Source organism: Corvus cornix, chromosome 4, assembly GCF_000738735.6.
Source record: "Corvus cornix cornix isolate S_Up_H32 chromosome 4, ASM73873v5, whole genome shotgun sequence".
Taxonomy (NCBI): Eukaryota; Metazoa; Chordata; class Aves; order Passeriformes; family Corvidae; genus Corvus; species Corvus cornix.
Window position 1 is genome coordinate 61,389,049 of NC_046334.1, and position 25,224 is coordinate 61,414,272.

Here is a 25,224-nt window from a genome sequence, read left to right on the forward strand (position 1 = left end):
CTGTTTGGGGATATTCCCGATGGACATCAATTACATAACAGGACTAGGGCAGCATATATCACAAATGCTATGGACAATGTCTAAAACAGGAACCACTTACTGGTCAAGCAGTTTCTGGTTTGTTTTTTTTTTTTTTTTTACTTCCGAATGTAGCAGCATGCAGGGAACACAGTCATTATTGTAAAACAGGCCTAAAAGCTCCTTGCAGACTAATAGTGCAATACCACAAGTGGGAAATCAGACCATTCCCACTGTGTTTACAGCTATGGAACACAGACTTCAAAGCTTCAAACCTATGTTTTAACACTAAGCAAAATCAGTCTTTCTTCATCAAAAGGTTAAATGCCAAATGTAATTTTTTCCACCCTATCACTAAACCGGAAAAGTAAAAAACAAAATCATCTGGAAAAATAAACATTACTAATCAGATTTCTGTCTCCCATACAAAAACAGACCTAAAGGAATTTCCTTAGGAGGCTCCCCAAATCAGGGGGGCTTCAAAGCAAATGGTAGTAGCTCACAAATCTGCAGGCACCTTCCCCAAGGCCATGCCTCCTGAAGCCATATTGCTTGAGAGCTGCTAATTTGCAGCCCACATAGATAACATTTAGACACCTAAGCCCTTGACAGAAGCACAAGGCTTCCAACCTCCCCTAATATTCTTGAAGTTGTGCCTTGCAATCATTGTTGGTTGTTAAAACACAGTCCACAGTAATTATTGCTGTGCTCTCAAAGCAGAGCAGCCTTTGCTGCAATACAGCAGTTCTGAGATATGAGGCCAACTGAAGCCTCAAGTCTATTTTAGTCCCACTATAATTATAAATTATGGATATGTAGTCGAGATGCTTCTGAATATTTGTTTGCATAAGGGTGGTATTTATGCATTGCAGAGGAACACTGCAGAGGAATATCTGAGATTGAACTGAATGAAGTGGCATCAGAGCCAATGTAAAACAGCACAACGCTGTGCCCAAGACATTGCTGCTCTCAGGACTCACTGCCTGTTCAGAGCTAACAACAAAACATACCTTTTCACCATCCTCCATTAAGCCATGTTGACAAATCCATCAAATACAGAATGAAGAGAAAAGGTGTTGTCAGGTTTCTCCAAGGCAAAACAGAGGAGAAACACACTGGTTAGTTGTTCAAAGGACCATGATGAGGGAAAGTATTATTACCCAAGTCAGAACCACAGAGTAGATGCTGGAAAATTTGCCAGACTGGTTGAGTGGAGAGGGGGACATTGTCTTCCCCATGCCTGCACCAGTATGCAGCTGCCATCAGGCCTCACGCTGCCGTGAAGGGGACAGATGCAGACCCTGGCACCATTTCCTAACCCTGGAAGAAGTCGGCTCTCTACAATAATGTTTTTATCTTACATTGCTAACGCTATTGCGTTAGTGATGCAATATTTATCAGCAAAGTAACAAAACCCCCTTTTTTTACTTCAGAAAGCAACACATCACTGTAATTTTTTAGGAATACCACCTCAGATCAAATACCTGATGTTTTTAGTTTAATAGCCTCCTGTGCACTTGCATAATTAGCAACTAATTCTTTGCAGAAAGAGGTTTGCTTCTACAGATGCTCTGCACTAACTGGAGGGTCCACTGTAAAGCAGTAGCATATTGAGTAGATTGTAGGTACTGAGTACATTTTCCACCACAAACAATAAGGAGGATTTCTGTAATCGGCCTTGCAGAGGGATCTAGATAGATTGGAGCACTGTGCTATGATGAATGGGATGGAATTTCTAAAGTAAAAATGTCAGATTCTGCAAGAAGGACTGAGTAATGCCAGGCACAAGTACAAATGAGGAGAAGAGCAGCTGAAGAGCAGCCCTGCAGGAAGGGTCAGGGGCTGCTGGCCAACAGCATCTCAGTGTGAACCAGCAGTGGCCATGGCAGCACCGAGGACAAACCCTGTCCTGGGGTGGACCAAACACAGCACAAGCAGCTGGTCAAAACAGACGACTGTCCTGCTGTGCTCAGTGCTGGGGTGGCCTCACCTGGAGTGCTGCGTGCTGTGCTGGGCACCACTGCTCAAGAGGGGTGTTCGGGTCTCTGAATGCATCCAGAGGAGGGTAACAAAGCTGGTGAAAGGGCTGGAAGGAATGTCCTGGGAGGAGTGGCTGAGGACTCTGAGCTTGTCTAGTCTGGAGAAAAGGACACTGAGGGACGACCTCATTGCTCTCTGCAGCTTCCTGTTGAGAGAAGTGAAGGGAGAAGTGCTGATCCCTTCTCCCTGGTATCCTATCAAAGCTGCATCAGGGCAGGTTCAGACTGGACAACAGGGAACATTTCTTTACTGAGAGGGTGGTCAAATATCAGAAGAGGCTTCCCAGAGAGGTGGTAGATGCCCCAAGCCTGTCAGTGTTAAAGAGACAATGCCCTTAACTACATTCTCTAACTTTTGGTCAGCCCTGAATCAGTGAAGAAGTTGGACTACATGGTCACTGCAGATCCCTTCCAACTTAAGTAGTGTATCCTATTTTAATTATTTATTATAATACCTATATTTAATTATGGTATTCTCCAGATCACAACTGTCGTGTACTTTTTTTCCCCAAACACTAAAAAGAACCTAGACATGAAGAAAGAGATGTATCATATCATCATTTTGCCACACAGATAAAAAAAGAAAGATGGAAAAAACAAAATTATTTCCTCAGGATGCTGTCATTCAGAGAGGATCAAGTCAACCTCCTAAATCTTAGTCTGATGCCTTAGAACATACAACAAATTATTGTCTGTTAGCTGTTCATGAGAGTGTTCTTGAACCTCCTCAATCTTCAATCAAAACGGGGACTTATATTATTAGAGTGAACTTCAATTGGAATCAACAGGAAATTGTTTAAATAATGCATCATGACAAATTTTAATGTGCTTCCTGAATATTCAGAAAATGTGTTCTCTGCACACAAGGTAAAAATATAAATTTTACCTTAAAAAAAAAATCATGTGTCCTGCCTCAGAGTCTTACGAAGAGAACTTGCTCTTATTTCATTCTTCTGTGGTTAGAATGGAGGCCTGAAAAAAGCAGCCAAGGCCTGAAAAATCTATACATCTGTGTCTCTTCTTAAGTCCTACAAACTTCCAGACTACTTAAGGCAAAAAATCCTTGCAGAAAGACATGAGGAAATACAGGGACACTACTTTAGGCTAAAATAACCTACCAGAGGGAAGCACCTACCAGAGTTTTAAAGGCTCAATTCAGCATCCCCTAAAAGGACTGCAGAACCTTACCTGTATCCAAGTACACTCACACAGGGAAGCTGAAACAGGCAGCAAAGCTTCTTTTTCCAGTAATTTTGCACATAACTTTGAACTCCTTTCAAGAGAAGAGACCCTTTTATCTGGCTTCTTCCATCACACATTGTATACCCTGGGAAACTGTCTGCAATAAACATCCAACCATCAAGCAGTCACTAAAATATTCCTTTTTCAGAAACTAGGCAAATGAGAATCATTATCATAAAGGCCCTACTACGAGAAAAGAAATTTATTGTTGTACTAATGTTCCTCCTGATGATGTGAGATAAAGAGTTTTTCAAAAGATGTCAGAGTAGTACCTGGCCTGCTGGAGCTAAAAGCATACTGATAGCTTCAGAAAGTCAGAATCAAACCATACAAAAATCTGTATTTTTCTGGTAAAGGAAAGCAGGACACTATGAAGCACACAGAAAAATTTCCAGCTCTGGATGGCTTTTTTTCTTAGTAACTGACAAGATTTACTAGCCGGCTGGTAAAATAATGAAGGAAAGAGGCCAGTGAAACTATACAAAACTAAGAGAAACTGCCTTGTACTAATTAGAAACAATGTACAGCCTGATGACACTTTATAGACTTCAATTACCATACTCGGCAGGAAGGAGCTTTCAAACATCTGTATGATGATTATTCTCCACTGGGATGTCATTTACAGTGCAAAGTATTAAAAACAGGGCCAAAAAATCAATTATAATCTTTGTAAATGAGCATATTTTTTATCTAAGGGATTTGAACTTGTATGTGGAAATTGGCTTTAAAATAGAGACAGAACTTGATTTGACAATGAAAAACAGCACCCCCCTCCCCATCTCATTTGCACAAAATTAAACTTATGGATCATTAAGATAATAATTTTTATATAAAACGCTACAACAAAATATTATTTGAAGTCAAGTCTAACAAAGCAATGGCTAACCACTGTTTTTTAGGTAAACATCCAGAAATACAGTCCATCGACCAAGATTACTTGGATGATTAAAGATATGTACACACTGGACAGGAACAAAAAAATCAGATTTTTTTACAGTTCTAAACTGTTCTAAACAATTATTTTCATATTTACATAGAAAAACACAAATATGCAAAAGTAATAGGCAGAATAGGAAGCAACCAATACCCAGTGAAAATGCTATTTCAATTGGTCCCTATTTAATACATTACAGTTGAGAATTAAGTATTTTAGCCTATAATAAAAGGAGAACAAAATAATTTGGAAAAACATAAATTACCAGACAAAAATATAAAAATCTAAAATTTACCACAGTAAAATAAAAAGGAAAAAAAAAAAACCCACAAACAAATAAAAAAGGTTGTTTGAATGGATTGAAGGTTTTCTTTTCCCATTCACTGATTTTCAGACATGGTCTTTATCTCAGAGAATATGCTTAGAAGGTATGAGAAAGTAATGCTGAGAAAATGGCCAGAAAATTTACCAGACATTTCATCAGAATCTTTAATCATGGGAGAAAATCTGGCAATGTTAACCTGACTTTGCCGATCACTGTTGACCAAGCACCATGAGTATTTTGTACAGAAAGCAAGATGAATTTAACTATCCTCTTGGAGGCAAAACTTATTTGTCTTTGTAGGGGCAGATTAATGACCTATAAACATACAGCCATACTTCAAGAATATTTTAAAGCATGAACTAATGGAGAGTGCAGACACTTGATGAGTAATGCCAAAAGCATGCCATTCCTGTGCTCTAAAGGTTGTCTCCTGGTAATTAAGGAGGTACTAACCTAAGGTGTTGCATTTGACCTTTAAAGCCCTAAGCAAGCCGAAAATCTAGCCAAGAGACCAGGCTTTCTGTGCTCTTTACCCCTCTTTCCTTCTGCTTTTACAGCAATGATTAGAGAGAATCTGTCAGTCCCCCTCAGCCACTGCGTCATTTGGCCAGACAGGACCTGGACCTATTAAACCCTCATTCAAACTTCACAGCTCATTTCTCCTGGTGGGTACCTGGGGAGAAACTAAGAGGATACCCAGGAAGAGCTGTTTTATGAAGCTACCTCTCCGTTTTGTAGTAGGTTACTTGGCAGATGAGCAACTTGAAAATGCTAGTGGGACTTTTATGGTTAAGGCAGTTCAGAAGAGGATGAGATGCCAATCAGCTGTGTGTAATCAAAGACAAGAGGATGGAAGATGCTTTCACAATGCCTGGGCCTCTTCATTGACATGGAACATCATGGCTGTCACTGGTGTTCTGGAAAAAGGAACTGCACAACCTATTTAATATCATGTGTTCTGCAGAATTAAAGTCTGAATTTCACAAGAAAATTCAAGATAACTAGGTTAATGCAGGATGTCTGCAGCAGAATTTCAGCTGTACAGCAGTTTCAAGCTATTTTGAGCAGCAGCAACTACTTACTTAAGTAGAATCAGCAAGAGGCCACATTCCCTATTGTTTGGGAATAACAAAGCTGGAACACCTCTAACAGGCTACCTAGGGATTACTTCAGCTAAATGCAGCTTTGTTATCAAAAAAGAAAAGAATTTTTTTCAGCCTGACAGCACCATAAAAACTCTTGTTCATAGTGAATGACACATGAACAGAGACTGGTGTTTATAATTTTCTGCTGGTTAAAGACTCATTCTTGCTCCCATTGAACTAAATGAGGCAAAACTGCCATTGATTTCAATCAGATTGTCAGTAGACCTTAAAGATACTAACCATCAGCACTTATTAATATGGAATTATCAGCAGAAAACATATTGACTAGTTGATCTAAATACTTTATCTTCATTCATCAAAACACTTAATCCAAATGAACAGAGACAGAAAACTGAACCCGGAGCAAAGGTCAGGCTGAACTTACAAATTGCAATGACTGCTGATACACATTACCAGCAGCAGCAGCAGCAGCATAATGGGTATTGTACCCAATCAAACCAGTGGACAGAATATTAAATGGGGAACACACAGCATGCGCACACACCTCCACACACCCACCTTGCAGTTCAAATCCTGCCTCAATCACAAACATCCTCCACCTTTTCATAAACATGAAAAAACCATATAAAATTCACAAAACTGTCTCCTTATTTGCTGAAGCTTTTCTTATAAAAGCCAAAAATCAACTTTTGTCACTATAAATGCTACAATTCTTGTAAAAAGCTCTTAAACTCCACTGGTATTATTTTAACTTCAGAGAAATAATTGATGTACCATAAAGGAGAAAAAGAGTGGTAAAAAAAATCTGAATTTAATTATATGAATGGTATTCTGTATACACTTAATTGCATAGCAGTAACACAACCACTTTCATTACTCTTTATAGCTTCAGATGCCCATTAGCACAATCCCCAAGGTTCCTTATGAATAATTAGATTAGAAAAGGGGGACTCTGATGAAACGCAATAGGATGCGATGCTTATGAAACAGCACATCTTGAATCCAGATGCTGACATGACAACATCATGAAGAGCTAATTTGCACATCCAAATTAATACCATCATGATGATAATATAAAAGAAAGATATGCATATGAAATGAGCTACAGAAAATAATGTCAAAAAGAATTGAGGTACTTATATTACAAAAATACATCTTTTTGACATTTTAACTCAGTTGGAAAGGTGTAAATAGACTAAATGTCATATTCATGAGCATAGATATGCTTAAACAAACTTACTAGAATTTAATCCACTATTTGGCAACACATGGGCAAGCTGTTTAATAAATAGTTGTACCCATCAAACATGCGCAGCACTCACATAAACAGGTGAATAAATTTCATCACATTATATAACACATCTGTTTCTATTTGATACACTGAATGTTTTTGTATTGCTTGATGCTTCTTAGGTATATACCATCAACTAAATCAGCAGTGATATATTTCTGAAGGATCTCTGCATGGGGCCAAAAAGACAGAAACAAACAGGGTTTAAAAATATTTTGAAGAGAGTCAGATATTTCTGCAGCTGTCCTGAGTTGTATGTCTGTGTATTTACATGTCTGAATGGTTAAGAAACATCTCTCTCAAATACATGTAACAGAAAATAATGGCATTTCTGCAGAAAGGCAAACAGGTCCACTTCCACTTCTGTGTCTCTGCTCCATGTACAGATTAAACCACAAGTACACGTTACAAGGCAGACTCTGCCATTTGCTACTCAGACACTGATGTCAAAGATGGCTCCTCTCTCCACATTTTACAGCTTGTAATATACACGGATCCTGTTTGCCCTATGCATTTGAGAATGTGTTCTGGCAAGGCTAGCACATTAGTCTAAAGGATTTTAAGCTTTTAAGAAAAGTTCACATCAAGATGATGAGATCTCTTTAGAGTGAAGAAACATTATCATAAACTCAGAAGACATGATAACATAACTGAAAAATATGGCAGAAACAGAAGAAGGATAAAAGTAGATAGATGGGACACAAGCAAGAGGCATAGAACTGGAGACATAGATATGATAAAGCAACAATTTGAAACATAATGACTGGAAAATTTCTTGTGATGCAAGAGTAAGGAAAACCTCACTAGATAAAAAAAACATATAAGGCTAATAATAAGTGTTCTTCACTAAGCATTTAGGAACCTACTACAAAGTATCACTGAAACAAGGAGATCAATAGGATTCAAGTGATATATATATACACTCATGCACTTACCCACAAAATAATTATAACAATAATGACAATTACTGGAAATAACTTATGACAAAATTTTACTAACTGGAGGGCATATAAAAGAGAAAGGTATATCAAGAAAAATAAAGCAAACCCCACAAAACCGAAACAATTCCCTATCTTCACAACAATCATCTCAACACTGTGGAAAAGTAAACATTTTTCTGGACAAATGATACCCACTTAGAATGGGATAGTAAAAGGGGAAGAACAGCAAATCTTTCTACTTTGTGCATTTATGAGGAAGAACGCATTATTTTTGTACGTAATATTACACCTACTACATGCACAACAAAAATTACAGGTACTTCATTATTCATTCTCACAAAACACTTCCATTTAAAAGAAGTCTGAAGTGCCAGCTTCTTCATGACCACATCCCTACAGTCTTTGCTTATTGAGATTGATCAAATACTGTTTAAATCACTAGGAGTTCCTTCCAGGGACTTCAAGGGAAACAGTATCAGGACCAAAATCTATGAGTAGAATACGTTAACCAAAAATCAAACAAGCAGCAAGACACAGAGGCAACATGCAGTGAGGAAACGTATGTGAGGCATAAGTGAAAGCTTTTTTGGTATATGAAAGCATTTTCATGAGCTCTTGCCACTGTAACCTTGATGCTTCCTGTATTTATCTGCCCTTTTTTTGTCACCCCTTGCTGTGCACTGTGTAAATTATAAAATTCTGGTGGCATGTTCTTTTTAATCACCTAGAAGGCATCATACGCTCCTGTGGCACTGAAGTGAATAAATAAAATGAGGCCTTTTATTTTGACAACACACAACTAACAGCTCTTAGTCATGATGTATGTTCTACTTACCCAAATAAAAGCCTCAAATCAATGCAGTCCTTCCTTCCAAAGGCAAAATATTAAAAAGTACATATGTTTTAAAAGCTCCTATGCATCATCCTAAAGCTGAAGTTGTTGACAGTCTCTAAGTGCATAAATTCACAAAACACCATGCCTAAAACCAGAGCTGGCACACTAGTTTGTTCCTCACAGTGTGCCCGCCACAGTTTGTGCTTTGCAGCAGCACTGAGACCCCTTTCTGGATTTACATGATGCAGATGGATGACATTTTGGTTCCCTTTACCCCTCATCTGATTTCCTATAATTCTTCATTTTCTGCACAAAGGTTGGAAGTTCTGCCCCAAAATATGCTACTCCTGAAACACTGTCAGATGATTTAGGGCAGTTTTGGCAGACACTGGTTTGTAAGTACATCAGCCTAGGTCTGTGCAATAATTTATATAGTGCTAGGATCTAATTAAGTCCATGTATAATTTCATACATGTTTTATTGCTAACTTTTCTTGTGGAATGGTCTTACATGAAATGCATGATACAATATTACATCTCACTAAATCAGGAGATACACATAAACTATCTAAAACCTAAAGAACACAGATACTAACCCAGGATGTCATCTCAAAACAGAACACCAATTCCTAGCATGAGAAAATCTGGCAGGCAGTTTCTGTGAAATATTTTACTATTTACTTTACTAGACACCAAAAAAGTATAATAGGTAACGAAGGGTAAAATAGCTCTGGAACAGGCCCTAAGCTTTTCAGTGTTTTCAGACTACAGTCGGAGAACTGATGACAGATCACAACCACCCTGGCAGCTGCCATGGCTTGGCAGAGCTGGGACACCACATGGCATGGATGGAACATGTATTGTCTTAATATAGTAGTTCTAAACATAAATGTTTTAAAGATATTTAAACACATTAGTAGGACAAAAAGAGGACAACAGAAGGTTGGTTTTACTATTACCTCTGCTATATCCCTGCTGTGTTCTCTTCTTACATTAGTCTAAATTTGTAGAAGAAACATGCAGGTTTTTTTAATATAAAGAAATTACGTACAGATAAGATTTGCAATAAAGCTCATCATTCATTCCTCCTTTCTAGTCTCTTTATTACCCTCATTAATATTGCTTTTCTGTCTACAGACCTGTGCCTCCAAGTGCTTCCTCAATTTCTCTTGCCTGAATAGGACTGTGGGACTTAATCTCAAGGGTAATATTAAGTTGCACTCATGTATTTCCAAGATTTTTATGTATGCATCCAGCCTCTGACTTTTGGAGATCAGAACTGGAGCTTTAACTGTCCTTCTCTAGGAATCAACCAAATGCATAATTTTCCTGGACTTGTGATAATACTTCAGTCTATTTAAGTGCATTCACAGAGCTCAGTAGCATAAGTTGTTATTAAAAGAAACTCTTGGGAATCTATATGGTTAAACTTTCACTGAAGCCCCCATATCTTCACAGCCACCTAGATTTTACACTTGCCTAAACACCATGCACATTAAAGAGAGATGTGTATTAAAGACTGCATCTTCAGGTTGTCATAATATCCTGCCTGAAATAAAAATGAATGAACTCTTAATTTAAAAACTACCCAGACAAAATGCAAACTACTAGCAGTTGGGAAAGATAATTATTGTCTCCCTCTGCTTAAAGCAAAAAACCCCCAACAACAACAGCAACAACAACATAAGAAAAAGCATACAAGAAGAGCCATCTCACAAGTCTTTAGCTAGATCTGGAATTTGAGAAATAAAAAAAGTGCCAGTTGATGAATTACAAGCTTAATTAAATCTGGGATAAGACATTTTAGAGCCCAAAGGAAAAGTGATTTGCTGAATGTCAGCATGCTCAGATGCCCACCAGTGAGCAGTCCCTCCTCTATTCCAGGGTTTCAGTGAAGACAACATACATGTCAACCACAGTAGAAGAAACACAAACTAATGAAACTGTGTGTAAGCTGTAATTACACTGTCTCAGTGAATGGCACTTGGGGTATTGTGAACAGATTGTACATGTTACTTCACACAGGGCCTAATGAAGCGTTCCCTGTTCTACAAACTTCACCTCTTGATTTAATTAACCTTCATATCTATACATGCACTTCCTACCAGTCATAAATGTTGGAAACCCCTCAAATCAACAACAGTGCTTTTGAGCTACGTTTGAAAAGCAACAGAGGTTCGGTTTTGTTCCGATTGGCAGCTCAGAAGTAAATAGCAAGGAAATTTTAAGGTTCTTAGAAAATAAAAACTCATATGGTGAATTTGTAACTAAATCACCACTCCTATACATGACATCGAATCCTTTAAATGAAATTGCAATGAAGTAGAATTGATTCATTCACAACAATAAAAAGTAACTAATATTTTACTAGAAGAAAAATAAATATGAAAATAATGTAGGAGAGCCAACCTTATAAATACCTTTAGATATTAAAATATGTTCTGTTTTGCAGAACAAATTAGATGGCTAGCTCACATCTTAGGTTTGTAGGCATGGCTTTGCCGAATACAAATATATAAATATATAAAACTAAAGCATTTTCACCAACCCTTAAAAATGGAAAGAACACTCACCACTGTTGTCCCAAATATAAAAATCATCTCACAGACCATAGCAGTTAATCTTTTACAAGTTTAGGACAGAGCAGGCTGCTTATAGCCACCCTCCAGGCCTCCCATTAGCCTTCATCTTCATGCTTGCCAGGACGATTTCATAATTTTCCTCCTGTACAAATTCCTGCTCAGACTCGAGCACTCAAGGACAAATCTCAAAAAATGCAAAGGGAAGCTCTGTCTATTCTCCTGGCAGGACAAGCTGAAGAGGAAGGGAAACGGCAAACCCTCATTTCACAGTTCTCTGCTAATGAAGGTCAGCATTTTCTGCTGCCCTTGTGTTTTTAAGGAACAAAGAAAAAGAATTGCACCTCAGAGAGGCACCTCAATGACACAGGATCTACCAGGGCTGCTCCTGGTAGGCAGGGCTCAGCTGAGTTTCCTTCATGAAGACTTGGTAGCTATGTAAACGACAAAGCAAAATTGACACACTTTCTCTGCTTCCCTTCCACCGGGATTAGAGTTTGCATAAGATACTTTATATTTTACTTCTTTAAAAAATCAAGTTGAAATTACTTAATGCACACATTAGAAAAACACTCAGAACTGATTTAGAGAATACAGGCTGCACTGGAGAAATATTAGTAAATTCTACACAACAACAGAGAGCAAGTGAAAGCTGCAGAGATAATTTATGTGAATCTCCAAAGTCATTTTAATAGTACCTCTCATAAAAAATTAATCTGCGAAAGTTAGCGAGCATGACACAGAGGAGGAGAACCAGTGGACTGGATAGAAGTTGGCTGAGGGATAAAAGGGAAAGTTTGCCAGGCACAGAAAATGAGGACTCTCCTTGCATCTTAAAATTGAATCTTCTGTTCTTACATCCAGCTCTAAAGACCTACATTACAAGCAAAAAGAAGTACAAAGACCTCCCTAAAAGCCTATGAAGCAACACAATTGTTACTGTAAAAAGAACAAAACCAAACCCACATAGAATAGAGCAGAAAAAACCTCAACAAAATGCAACAACATTTATGGTTACATTCGTTACTCCAGAAGAGAGCTTTCAAGGAGGGAGCAGAAACCTGTGTAATAGAGGCCATAAAGCAGGGTTTTAAATTAACTGAGAATTCAGCCAACCTTGACAACTTAAACAGAAGGTACCACGTCTGTCCTTTTCCTTCACTGGAGCTATGCTATTCATGAGAATCTCAAACAATGTCAATGTCATTTTGGCATAAAGGATAATAATAATTGTATTTATGATATATCCCTCCAAAGCTGCATGTGAGATCACTCTAAAATATACCATAATACATAAAAATATTTAGTGTATTTTAAACCTGTACTTACTATTTTTCACTTCAGTAGAAAATTTGCAGCTACTCTAAAGCAATGTAGTGTTTTGCCTTATACCATTTTATTGAATAACTAAATAAACAAGTATGTTGCTCAATAATGTAACAAGAGGAGTAGCTAAGCACACTTGCTTACCTCCCTACACAGCAGCTACTTACTCAAAGGCCATCCTTCACCTTTGTTATTCTCTCCTTGAGAGAGAACTTGATTCAGTTCTTGGGGCCTGGCTGCATGGTAGTAATTTGAACTTCAAGGTACCAAGATGTAAAGAAATACTTTAATGCCACAAAGTGCCACACTCCAGTGAGGACAGGGACACAGAGCATGACAAATGACAGTGCAATTAGCGTAGAATAGTTGGGGGAACATTTGATACAGGATACACTTGGAGCTGCTGTGGTGGTAGCACAGATCCTGTTGGAAATTGTCCATCACTACACAGGCTGTGGTCTCAGTTGACAGCAGGGATGCTGAAAATCCCAACTGAGCTTTGCCTCTCACCTGGTAGAAAGCAAAACTAGAACCAATGCCTTCAAACTCCTCTGGTCTAAGCCTGAAGCTAAAGGCTCGCAGTTTCCAAGGTGCCTCGTCATGGGCAGTGTCCACTCGATTCCTGCCATTTTCTTCCCCTCTCCTACAGCATTACCAAACAAGGTGGCCACTCACAAGTCATCTCCACATAGAGCTCAGCATAGGCTCAGGAATTCGCTAAGAATCTGAACACATCTACAGCTCAGGATGCTCCACAGATTCACTCAAAGTTTGAGTCCACATCAATCAGAATTAAGTCAGAATTGGGTGACTTCAAGCCAAGGCATTTATAACTTGCATACTGAAGCACTCTGGGACCCTGTGTTTCAAATCAGAATCTGCATCACATTTTTTTAGAAACCTCTATGTGCCGTGTGGTACAGGCATTCCCATTTTTTTTGAAGTTTAGACAGACAGCACTGACCCATTAACTGTGTACCCACCGAAGAGGAATAAAAAACGATATATTACTGAGGACTTAACAATACTGGAAGCCACAGGGCAGCAGGTGAATCTTTTGGGGATGTCTCCTTGCACTCTCTTATCCTCCTTGACTCACAAACTCCTCTCACAGTACTTCATGTGAAAGTCACTGCTACCCAACTGAGAAGCAAGGCTGCTGCTGGCACCTTACACACCGAGACTCTTCACCAGACATTCACAACTCTAAGGGCAGTATGAGCAACCAGGCTGCCGTGGCAGGGACCTGGCTGTGTGGCAAAGATTGCCACAGAGTCCTTCACTGATGTATTCTGTACACTAACACAACTATGAACAGTCCTGGAAGACCTAAAAAAATCAAGGAAATGGTCAAAACATGGTGAAACGCATTTTTGCTCAAACTTATTTCCAGCATTGAAAAAGTAGCTATAGCTTTTGTAAACATCAACATGGAGTTTCCTTACAGTGATCACTTTCCATCTGGAATGGTGAAAGAGTAACACATAGGGTATAATCCTGGATTTCTGAGAATTTTGAATGAAAAGGTAGAGAGCTAAGCTCATAGCAATTTTAACACCTTCAGATTCCGGTAACTGCAAGGCGCTATCCTGGGCACACCGTTGGGTTTGTCAATGTAAAAGTAGGGTAAGTTTTAAGCAAGGACAGTGGCCTTTCTTATTTCTTACAAAACAAAACTCCAGATGAACAACATGCCAGAATTCATGTAGCACAGACAAGAGCACGGGCTTCTGGGTCTATAATCAGTCTGCTTTTCAAAGCCCAAAGCTGTGAACTAATTTATGGCCCCAGTTCACTCGTATTTGCTACTACAGCAAAATTTAAAGCCAATCCAGCTGATACCTGGCTTCACAGGAAGGGCTTTTCACAGACCTAAGTAAAAAGCCTTTTTCCACTCTAACTGATACTATTATAGATCTTACTCAATAACTAAACCTAGATTCCCCCTTTTTGCTGTTGTTGGCAACAATCAGATGTAATACAAACAACAGGTGTTTTGTTTTTCCTGGGACTCTGAAAAATTAAGGGTCAGTGAATGAAGGAGTCCTCTATTTTCTTGTGTACCATAAAAATAAATAAAACTTGATTTGCAAAATCCTAAGCTGTATTATGTGCACTGCTTCAGACTGCAGCTGAATGGAGGCATTTTACTCTGGTCCTCAATTTCAGAATACAGTGCAGAGCAGAATAAAGCCACAGACATGGAAAAGCTATTTATAGTGCACGTGCCCCAAGGAGATATAGCTAATAACTAATTCATTGCATATCACACATTTGAATGCAATATGAAAACTTCCCAGTTACTTATCAGCACAGGAGAAAAGACCCCACTGTGGCTTTCTTTAAAATAATTAAGGATTCTTTACCAAAACATTTTAATCAAACTAACATCTCCACAGCAGTCTTTTCTTTCCTTGCCTTATAGCTATTTTATTAGGAGGTTCATACCTACTAAGTTTTGATAAAAGCGCTGATATAAGTTTTGATAAAATGATGCTCATTTTCCTAGGAAACACATTTCTTTATCAAATAGTTTTCTACAAGCTGGATTAAAATCCAATATATTACTGGTCATATCAGTAGGAAACAAATGGAAAAATCTGCTGAAGAATTCAGTGAGCTGTGTAACTGTAATATCTGCATACGATGAGGTTTTGGGTTGGGCTAGTTTTTTGCTGTAGAGAAAACAGATCAGCTAAGTATTATTCCATGGACTAGATTGCTGAATATTTTATTACAAATGATTAAGAATTAAACAACAGACAAGAAAGATAAGGATTTGTAGTACTTGAGAGACATCAATAAGCACATTGAGCTTCTGTTCTGCTGCAAGTGCAGCAGAAACAAAGCAACAAGCTGACACAGTGCTCAGTACAATGACGGCCTTCTTGTTTCTCCACACCCACAATTTTCGTTTTCTTTTGCTTTTCTTCCACATACTGACACCAGGTGTTGTAACAGCTTGATTCAAGGAGAGTGTCCCAAGAACAGTGTGGTTTCAGCCAGTTCTGGTGCCAAGAAGGTATCAGAAATAAGCTGGCAGGGGAGGCTGTGAGGAGCCCCAGCTGGTGCTTCACAAGGAGCTACTATTGCCATGGGACTCTGATAACTCTAAGAGAAGAGTAAGGGCCCTTGGGAACAAGAAGGAATAAAAAAAGTCCAAAACACCCCCACCAATACCATAGACTATCCTGTGGCTCACACTTAGCAATGACCCACTATTTAATCTGGGCCTTCTGTTACTTCTTAATTAAAAGGCAAGTTTTTGTTAACAGGTTTTATGCTTAAATTAGAATTAATTGATATCTAGAACAATGTGAATGAACTCCACCAATTTGTAAATCAGTGCCCCTAGGGCACCTAGCTTTTACTGAGTAGCATGGCAACATCCCAATATTACCTTTACCACAGCAGAAGCAGCATGAAAATTATTTGTAACACAGTAAACGTAGACTGTAACTAGATATTGTGAGCTTACACAGCCTTTTATTGATGTTGTTGGATCAGTGAAAATGCTGGCAAACAACACTGAAGAATATATGCATAGATATCCTAATGATTTAAACATAACTTCCTTTCTGTTCATCAATCTTAACAGAAACAAAAGTAGTTACCTTGTACACGGAATGTTTGTTTGCAAATTTATCAGTCATGAAGGTCAATGGGTAAAACTTGAATAAACATATTCTAAATCTTCAATTAAATTTAACAGAAAGAATGCAGATCTCCTTCAATAATCCTTTTAGGGCTTGGGGTTTTTTGCCTTCAGCAGAATATTCGATAGCATTAGAAAGCACAGCTCAGTGATCCCTGAACACCCATTTCCAGAATCAGACCTTTTATAGAAAGGATACACTACTTTGTCTGTGTGCATTGCTTTTACTTAGGAAATGGAGAGAAGCTGACCTGAGGGTTTTTTAATTTCAGATTGAGAGAGGGCTTCTGTTTTGGGGTTTGGGGTTTTTTTGGTTGCGTTTTCACTTCTGTTGTTTGTTCATTTCACTATGTTTACTTTGTCACATGTTTATTGATCATATGCTTTAGTCTGAATCTCTGTAATATGCAGAAAAGAAGTATGTCCCCACTGCAGAGCAATCGAGCAACAATGTATTAACTAGGATTATTAAAGCAAGCAAGGTAAATTATACTGGCAAATATCCGACAACAAAAAGTTGCAAAGTGTAGTTACAAGAGGGTTTAAAAATAACTACTATGCAAAGTAGCATCAGCTGCTTGTATTTTAGTCTGAGCTAGAGCATGTCCAGACTACCAGCAACACAAAATATGCAAAGACTCTACACAACTTCTGAAGGCAGAAATTAGCTTAGCTGCTTAGGTTTCTAAATATATAAAGGGTACATCAGCTATTGAAACCAATTGCCACTCCTTAAATTTTGCTCACGCAGCATTTAAAACTTTGAAGAGCACAAGTGCTATCTAGTCATCATATTAATTCTCTAATCGTGACTTCTCCCATCAACTAAGTGGCAGATAACGTTTTTATATGTTAATACTTAAACTAATCTTTATTAATTGCTGCCCCAATATAAACTCACTAATGGCTTCATTACATCAATAGGTGAAGAAATAAAACCGTAACAGAAAACACTAAAATCAAATAGTATAATAAAATATAATATAATACTATATTGGATATAAGCTTTTCTGTCTTTCCTTCAAATATCAGAATTACCTACTTTCCCCAAGAAATGCCAAGTATTTCACTTTTAACTTTTAAAACAAGGGAGCAGTGCAAAGCGTGTACATTGCCAGAAATGCAAACTCATTAATTATCAAAGCCTGTACATTTCAATGGCAAAAACCAGAGCACTGAATATCAAAGAACTGTGCACATTGGGTTTGGAATCTTTAAATGTACAGCATAACACTGTTTGAGTCAGCACCTTCTCTGTAACACAGGGAAGTGAAAACATCTTTTTGAAAGAGCAAGAAGAGAAAGCTAAGCAGTGATCTCCTCCTGAGGTGTATTTATAACCACTGCCCTGCAAGGGAGCATGGTTACTGATCATGCTGTCTCCTGATGATGTACCAATACAGGATTCTGATGTGCCAGTACATCACCTTGTCAGAAGCAGCTCGAGCAGCAGTAAATAGCAGCACAGTGAGCACGTGCTCAGGGACCTTACAGTGCTGAGCGTACATAAAGCTCCCATCAGTGTGCTGCTGCTGAAGAACCAGCCCCTGAGCTGCTAGCCATGGTTGCTCTGCTTCCAGATGGGCACGCAGGGAGAGAAAGCGAACCACTACAAAAGCAAACACTGTTGCTGCCTGTTTTGAGCTTCCCCTCCCCCCTCCCAAAGACATGTGCTCGAAGCTCCTTTGTTCCAAGCGCGGGCAAAGCCAAATGTAACTCAGACTCTTCAGCAGTGTCTGATTGGCCACTCACCCCGGGTCCGCCCCCAGTCCTCCCCTTTCCCCTTCTCCTAATAAAGATGGTCGAGGGGAGGCAAACGCCCTCTCTCAGCTCAGCTACTAATGTTTTGAGTGCCTCTAAGTTTTCTTTTTTTAACGACCACTGGTTAACCCACATTGGTTCATCTGTTTTCCAAGTTAGCTTTTGTGGATGGCACTCTGCTTCAGTGGCCTGCAAGGGAAAACTTTGATGTCTAGGCGTGATATCAATTTTTGTTCCCCACTGAGACATGGCATCCCTTCCATGGGTGAATTTGGTGTCTAGGACATACGGACGAAGTGTCACTATTTGTCCTTCAGGACCTTCAATCTGAATGGTGTGTTTGGACTGCTTTGCAATTTGGGTACCTCCAATCCCTTGTATGATGCCCTGAGATTGCAATTCCCATTGCGTAGGCCACTTATCAAATGGAATGACAGACACAAAACACCACAAAACACTGCATTATATTCACTGCTCGAACAGAGCAAGGCAGAATAACAACAAAAACTTTCTCTCCTTTACATTCTAAGTCTGTCTCAGTGTGTGCTTCTTACATTAGTACAGCCAATCCTCTCCCAAACCAACCTAGAAATTTCTTCCAATGAACACTGAAATCTGCATCCTCCACTTGTGTCCCATGACACTTATCCACACAGAGGAAGCGGACTTAATAGCATGAGCTGTATATCACCACATTTTAACTCCAGCTAGTATCCAGCTGGAGCATCTTGAGTCTCATTTTAAAAACTTCAGCTATATATGAAGACCTTTCAAATAAAGGATCAAGCTCTGAAAAACAATCACATAAGAAACTCACTTGCCAGTAATACTTCTCAAGATACCTTTCTATAATTTAATTAATTCACCGAGTGACTACTAAGCTAATATAAAATCAGTCTGTGATTATACAGCCAAATGCAAAAGCATATTACAAAAAAAATGAGCAAATTTCCAATTTTTCACTGCTTAACTTCATTAAACATGCTTCTCATTTAACAGTAGCAGCATCCCTGGGTGTCAGGTATTTCTAAATTCTGAAATTAGTGACTATTAAAACCCTTTCAGTTATTATCTGGATTTTAAAACCATCTTCAGCATTTCACTACTGTTGTGGTACTATCTATGCTAAAAGAACTTCTTCATGCTCTAGTCGTGGTGCAATGTGGGGTTAAGGAGAACCTAAGCCATCCTCTCTTCTCTCATTTATCAAGGGCTGGAAGATAGACTGTCCACATCCAGCACTTCCAGACCAGACATTAAACTCGAGCCTCACGCCAAAGCATATGGTTAGCTTTCATTTTCTTGCCAGCTCCCAGATATTTGCAATGTAGTGCCCACTTTTTCTCTTGAGAAGGAACCTTTCTCAAGGCCTTTCCTGTTCTGAAATTATTTTATTGGCAGCCAAAAATTTCCTAAGGATTGCAAATAAACACAGAAACACAATATTTTAAAACTTAAACCCACCGTAAAATACCATCAGAATTTCCTAGAACTAAGAAAATTAATTTACCTCACAATCGGAAGGTATCCCTGCCCATGGCAAGAGGGTTGGAACTAAACGATCTTTTAGGGCCCCTTCCAACCCAAACCATTCTGTGGCTCTGTGATTCAAATGGTTTGACCTGCCCAGATGTTGAATAGATAGATTTAAAATAGATATAAAGACTTATCACAAACACCTGGCAGTGGAGAAGATAAGGAAGAATTTGACATAGACCACTACAGCCAGCAGCATATCAGAGACTGCATCAAACCCCAGCAAAAAAAGATCTACTCATCTTCCTGTTCTAGTAGTGATACACATAGAAAATTTACCAATTATTTGTGTGCCAAAAGTGTGACCTGTTGCTGTCAGTTGAAAAGACAGACATATTTTTCAATTATTTGCTGTATTGTACAAATTAGGCAGGAAAACTATTGAAACCTTTCACTAACCTCTCAGCAAATATATATATTTCAAAGCAACTACAGTCAAAAGAAAAGTCATCTATAGACCAAATTTGCAAGGTTGAACACCAGTGGCACCCATTCTTTAAATCTAATATTCTTTTGCCAGACAACAGAACCCAGATGTTATACAGCAAATTCCAAGACATATAAAACTCACAAACTGAGTGTGAGCTTTTACTGTGGTCAGCTGACGGTTCAGTCTGTGGTTGGTATGGGACCTCCCTCGGCAAGGCATGGACATTCACAGGGGGCCAAATGTATCAGCCAATCTGAACAACTATTCACTGGAGAACTCAGATTCTCTCTCAAGTACTCAGTGCACTAGGAAGAAGCCACTGGAAGGATTTGTTCTCTGGGTACAACACCAAAATAAGGATAAAGCTCAGCATTTGAAGGTGGAGGCAGCAGACAGCTGCAGCCCAATAAGGAGCACAAATGAACCAAGAAGATACACACAGAAAGCATCCTCCCTGTCTTTGAGCAAAAGAAAAGACAGCTTTGAAGTCTCCCAACTCAATATCTAAACTATACAAAAATCGAAGTTGTAATAGTCTGTACAATTGGATTAATATTCCTCCAATGTCATGCTCATATAAGACATTTAAAAAACCCCACTTAAACAGTCTTAATTTTTAGGTGTACTACTCCAAAAAGATCTTTAAACTGGTAACATTCTGTATTATGAAAGTTATGTCCCTGTAGTTCAGGAGAGACACAGGTAGGAACGAATATTTTCTCATCTAAAACAGAAAAGAGAAGTTCTGACCTCAGAAAGCAGCTAGTTGGCACTGAGATTGCTTGCTCATTCCAACAGCTAGCTAGAGATACCACAGCAGACATAAAAACTTAATTATTAACTATCATTTAGAATAGTACTTACTGATCTATTTTTTCCTTTGGATAATACAGATGTTATTTTATACTCAAAATCTATGCTTTGTTAGAACATAGCCTGTTTTCACTTTATGACTGCTGAGCATACGAAGTAAAATGATAATGTGTCAAAAAGGAAGTGGAGTTTTGATTTAGGTTTGCACTCTTCCATGGGTAGTAAAACCAAATAAAGTTGTGCTGCTAACAATCCCACTGTCTTGCCACTGAAAGACAGTTTGTGAATCCCATGAGAGGCTAAGTTTCCCACCAAGCTGCAGACTTGTAAGGAACTGTCAACATCAAATGCCAGAGCCAGGCCAGAAGTCTCTTTCAATTAATTTTTTTTGAGAGCACTGGTGAAGAGATAGTCCATGAGAATGGGGACAAATTGTACTGTCACAACTACCCAAAAAGCAACAGAATCAAGAGTCAAATGACATCAAAAATGGTTAGTATACATGACTGTACCTTGGTCTATCATTTGGAAGATATAATTTATCAGTGCAAGCAGTGCAGCTTGTCTAATATATTTAGGGCTAAGCCCAGATGGATTCAGTCAAGGAAATCTGAGGATTCTAGATGCCACCAGAGTCGCCTTGCGCACAAGCTTCCTTATAGCTTTCCCTAAAAAACAAAGAAATTCAAGACAAAAATGGTGAAAACTCTCCTCATCTAAGGATAATTTTTCAAGCAGGAACAAAACTGCTGACCCTGTAAGCAAGCAAGCACCTTGTTCTCCCAATCACTTTCAATAATAGAAAAATACTTCCTCAGTGGATGTTCCCAGACTTGCAAACATGAGTTACAAGCTGCAGCCCAGATCTCTCTAACTCCTATGTTCACTTACATCAGTGAAATTAGCTGAGACTCAAGAGAGTTTCTTCTCTCATTCTCATAACTCCAAAGAAGTAGAAACTAACTTTAGAATTACCAGCCCTCATCTAAGTCACTGAAATAATTCAGTACCTTGAAAATTCCTTAATGTGAAACCCACTGTATAGCTGTTGAAGGGATTCAACTCATATTAATCAATTTACCCTCCATCAACAGTTCAACAGAATGCCTGTTGAAGCAGTTTGCAGAAGCATTACCTGCTTCAGTCAATAAAATTTAAAATGGAGCCTGCAAAATCACTCTACAGGATCTAGAGAACAGGTGCTCTTTCCCTTTTAAAGGCAGGATCTTCCTAATGAAAAAGAAAAAAGTGATAAAGGAAAAAAAAATCACACAAGTGTATAAATAAAATGCTCTATTTCATAGACATAAACTGAATGTAAATCATCTGAATATAAGGAGAGGAAATTAAAGAACCGGATTTTATATTAATATTGGTATTCAAACCAAAGCAGTACAAAGTATCAGCCTCATTCCAGGTGTGTATAGCCAAAGCCAAAAATCTTATGGACCCATGAAAAAATTTATTCTCCATTTTAATTTGCATCTTTCGTTTTTCAAAAGCTTTTCTTTTCTAGGAGTTACATCAGAAAGCAAATACATGCAAGCACTGAGTAGGAAAAAAAGAATATCTATTATACATTTCAGGTTGATTTCAATGCTTATTTACACATGCTTATATTTAAATTTGCAGAGCTTTGGAATTCAGAAAGATGAAGTACTGCATCAAAGCAATTCTTTTTATTAAGGCATTTGTCATTATGGGAATCTAGTCCAGACAGCAGCAATCCACTCAAGTTAGTTATTCAGGTGTGTATTTGCATGCACCACACTCTCTCATGAGAGAATTTTCTTTCTACTTGTATTTTCACTATTAAAAGCAGTACTTTTAATAAACAGTGAATCTGAATCAAGCCCACACTATTCTTTTGGTGGACATGAGGTGAGTTCTCTGGGTATGTAGATATCACATCTCTAATACATAATTTCCAAAATCAGTGGAGGTACAAAACTTACACCAGTAAGGGACTGGTGTGCATCACCACTTGCAGATTCAGTACAAGCAGTGAAGAACTATCAGTCTGTGTCTGCAACACGTGAATGGTTAGCAAAGCAACGTGGAGCAAGCCATGGCTTTGAACAATCCATCAGAGCACAGAGTATTCTTCATATAACCAAACTTAAGCACGCTTCCCATCTCTCACAGTGCACTTTGCTTAAAAAGGCAGAACTCTACTAAATGAAATCCCACTCTTTATGACTTGCCTCAGAAGCTGGGTGGCAAGTAGACATGAGGAATTATTAGCCAAGGGCAATATCTAGATGAAGTCATATAGGAGAATACACATACGTTAGGGGTGACCCAAAATCCAACCAATATTAATATCTTGTATAAATGTTCTTGAAAAAGTATTAAAATGCAAGGGCCACTGTGGAAATTGCTTTCAAGAGTTTGAATATTCTTGTCCACTTTCTGGCTTAAGAATTTTAGATGCTCAACACATTTTAAATTATATAATTGATTTTTCTTGAATCAAGAACAAATTAAGTTATTTCTAGATCTTCTATGTCACCACTGGAAGAACTAATCTAAGCATTTATTTGCAGCAAACAATTATACAAGAACTCTGACAAGTTGTATTTCTATTTCTCTAGAAGCCTTTTGTTGAGGCCTTTACATTTACATTTCAAACCATCATCCCTCAATAAAGTCACTATATCCCTGATATCAAGTGAAAATCCAGACCAGGGACAATAATTGTCACTTATTTAATGGCAGTGTGCTTATGAAGATTTTGATTTCATAATCACCTTCAGGATGTCTTCCACAGTGTTTTAATACCCAGAATGGTTACAAACTAGCCTTACTTTTCAGAAGTGCCCTCCATACATTTTAAGTGCATGCCACCAAAAGGCTGTATCCAAGAAAAACAAGCTCTCATTCTTTGCTCTCCCTCCTGTATCTACATGATAGCTTTTTTTTACAGCTGAAAAATCAATATAAAATATCCCATGTTTATTACAATGCAAAAGTATCTGCCATACTCTAATGGCATAAGGACTACTGGTCATTTGTATGTATCTTGCAATATTCCTTTACAGTAAGTTAAAAAACACTAATAAACAATTAAAAACTCATATAACAATAAAAATCTCAACTGAAAATATCAGAAGATAAAATATCAATGAACTCTGTAATTAAAATCCCATTTGTAAAAAGAGAGCATGCTTAAAAACCATCTCCTCGATGTATGGTTTTTATGTACTCATGCATCCAGTGGCAATAAATAAATGGGAAACACCACATGTGTTAAATTTGACCATTCAAACCCATAAACTCAAAATACATTTCTTGATCCACCCAGACTTTTCTAGGTTTTTCGCTTCACTGAAAAACATAGGAGATTGTTCCATTAATGTTTTTTAAAGCATAGATTTGACATAAAGAAAAATAAATAACTGACCTAAAAAGACTTTAGCCTGTTTAGCTAAACAGTCATGGGAAACAACCCATGTTCTACTTATTAGGATAAAGGAATCCCAGTGCAATAAATTAATACTTACTCCTTATTATAAGCAAGGAAGAGTTTTACTCTTCCTTTTATTTTCCTGTGACATGACTGGTTTAAGCTCTGCTGGTTTTCAGTTTGTTCTGGTTTGCTTTGGGGTTTTTTGGTACTATCTTGGAAGCTGGATTTTTCATAGTTTGCTGAGCTGATGCAAATCTTCATCTTGATCTCTTGCAAAGTCATGTACCACGTTCTTGGAAACCTGAAAATCAGAGCTTTACTGTTCTGCTTTACTATTCTGGTGGCTGCACAATGAGGTTTACCTGGGTGTCCAGTGACAGTGAGGAATTCAAACACTGAAATTGAGCCATTATGAATGTCTAAAAGCTCACGGTCTCTACCAGCATCATTTAAAGACTCTCCAAGATTCAACTTCATCACTTAGTTACTATTCTTAGTCAAACCCCTGATAACTAGGAGGTGGTTTTGTTCACAGCGAGAGCAGAGCTATCATTATTCACTGCCAGCACCTTAGTCCACAGTGGGACATTATTACCTGCATGCAGAAATGAAGGGGTAGCACATAAGGCTCTGGGACAGCAAACAAAAGCTCTCATGACACTTCTGGGAAGAAAAGGCAAAGGCTTCTTCAGAATATCCTGCTATCCACAGGGAAAGGACTGTTCCCCTCTATTGTACAGAGCACACAGACAAAAAACATTTCTAGAGGAAATCCTTTCTCTGTCTAGTTATTTCCATAATCAAATATGTATTTCCATATACTTATCAGGTGTATTGTTTACATCTTGATGGGCTTTTAGTATGTAGCACTGTTTTTTTCAAATGTGATTTCTAAACTTAAATCTAAAAGTTTCATTTTTTGATATAGGCATTAATTCAGCAGGAAGTTGCTTTGTCTAAAACAAGCTCTGTCTTTTATTTGTGC

At 38.2% G+C, this 25,224-nt stretch overlaps 1 protein-coding gene across 8 annotated transcripts in view; it reads right to left on the reverse strand.

Moving 5' to 3' along the window:
* PPP2R2C (protein phosphatase 2 regulatory subunit Bgamma) overlaps window positions 1-25,224 on the reverse strand; it is a 202,551-nt gene that overhangs the window by 70,355 nt on the left and 106,972 nt on the right. For 2 of the 8 annotated variants that reach the window (XM_010401941.2, XM_019287162.2), the window contains exon 2: window positions 21,343-21,498. The exons of the other annotated variants lie outside the window; for them this stretch is intronic. In XM_010401941.2, coding sequence (XP_010400243.1) covers window positions 21,343-21,355 — 13 coding nt within the window. In that variant the 5' untranslated portion in view covers window positions 21,356-21,498. The remainder of the gene's footprint in view (window positions 1-21,342; window positions 21,499-25,224) is intronic. 8 annotated transcript variants of the gene reach the window in all.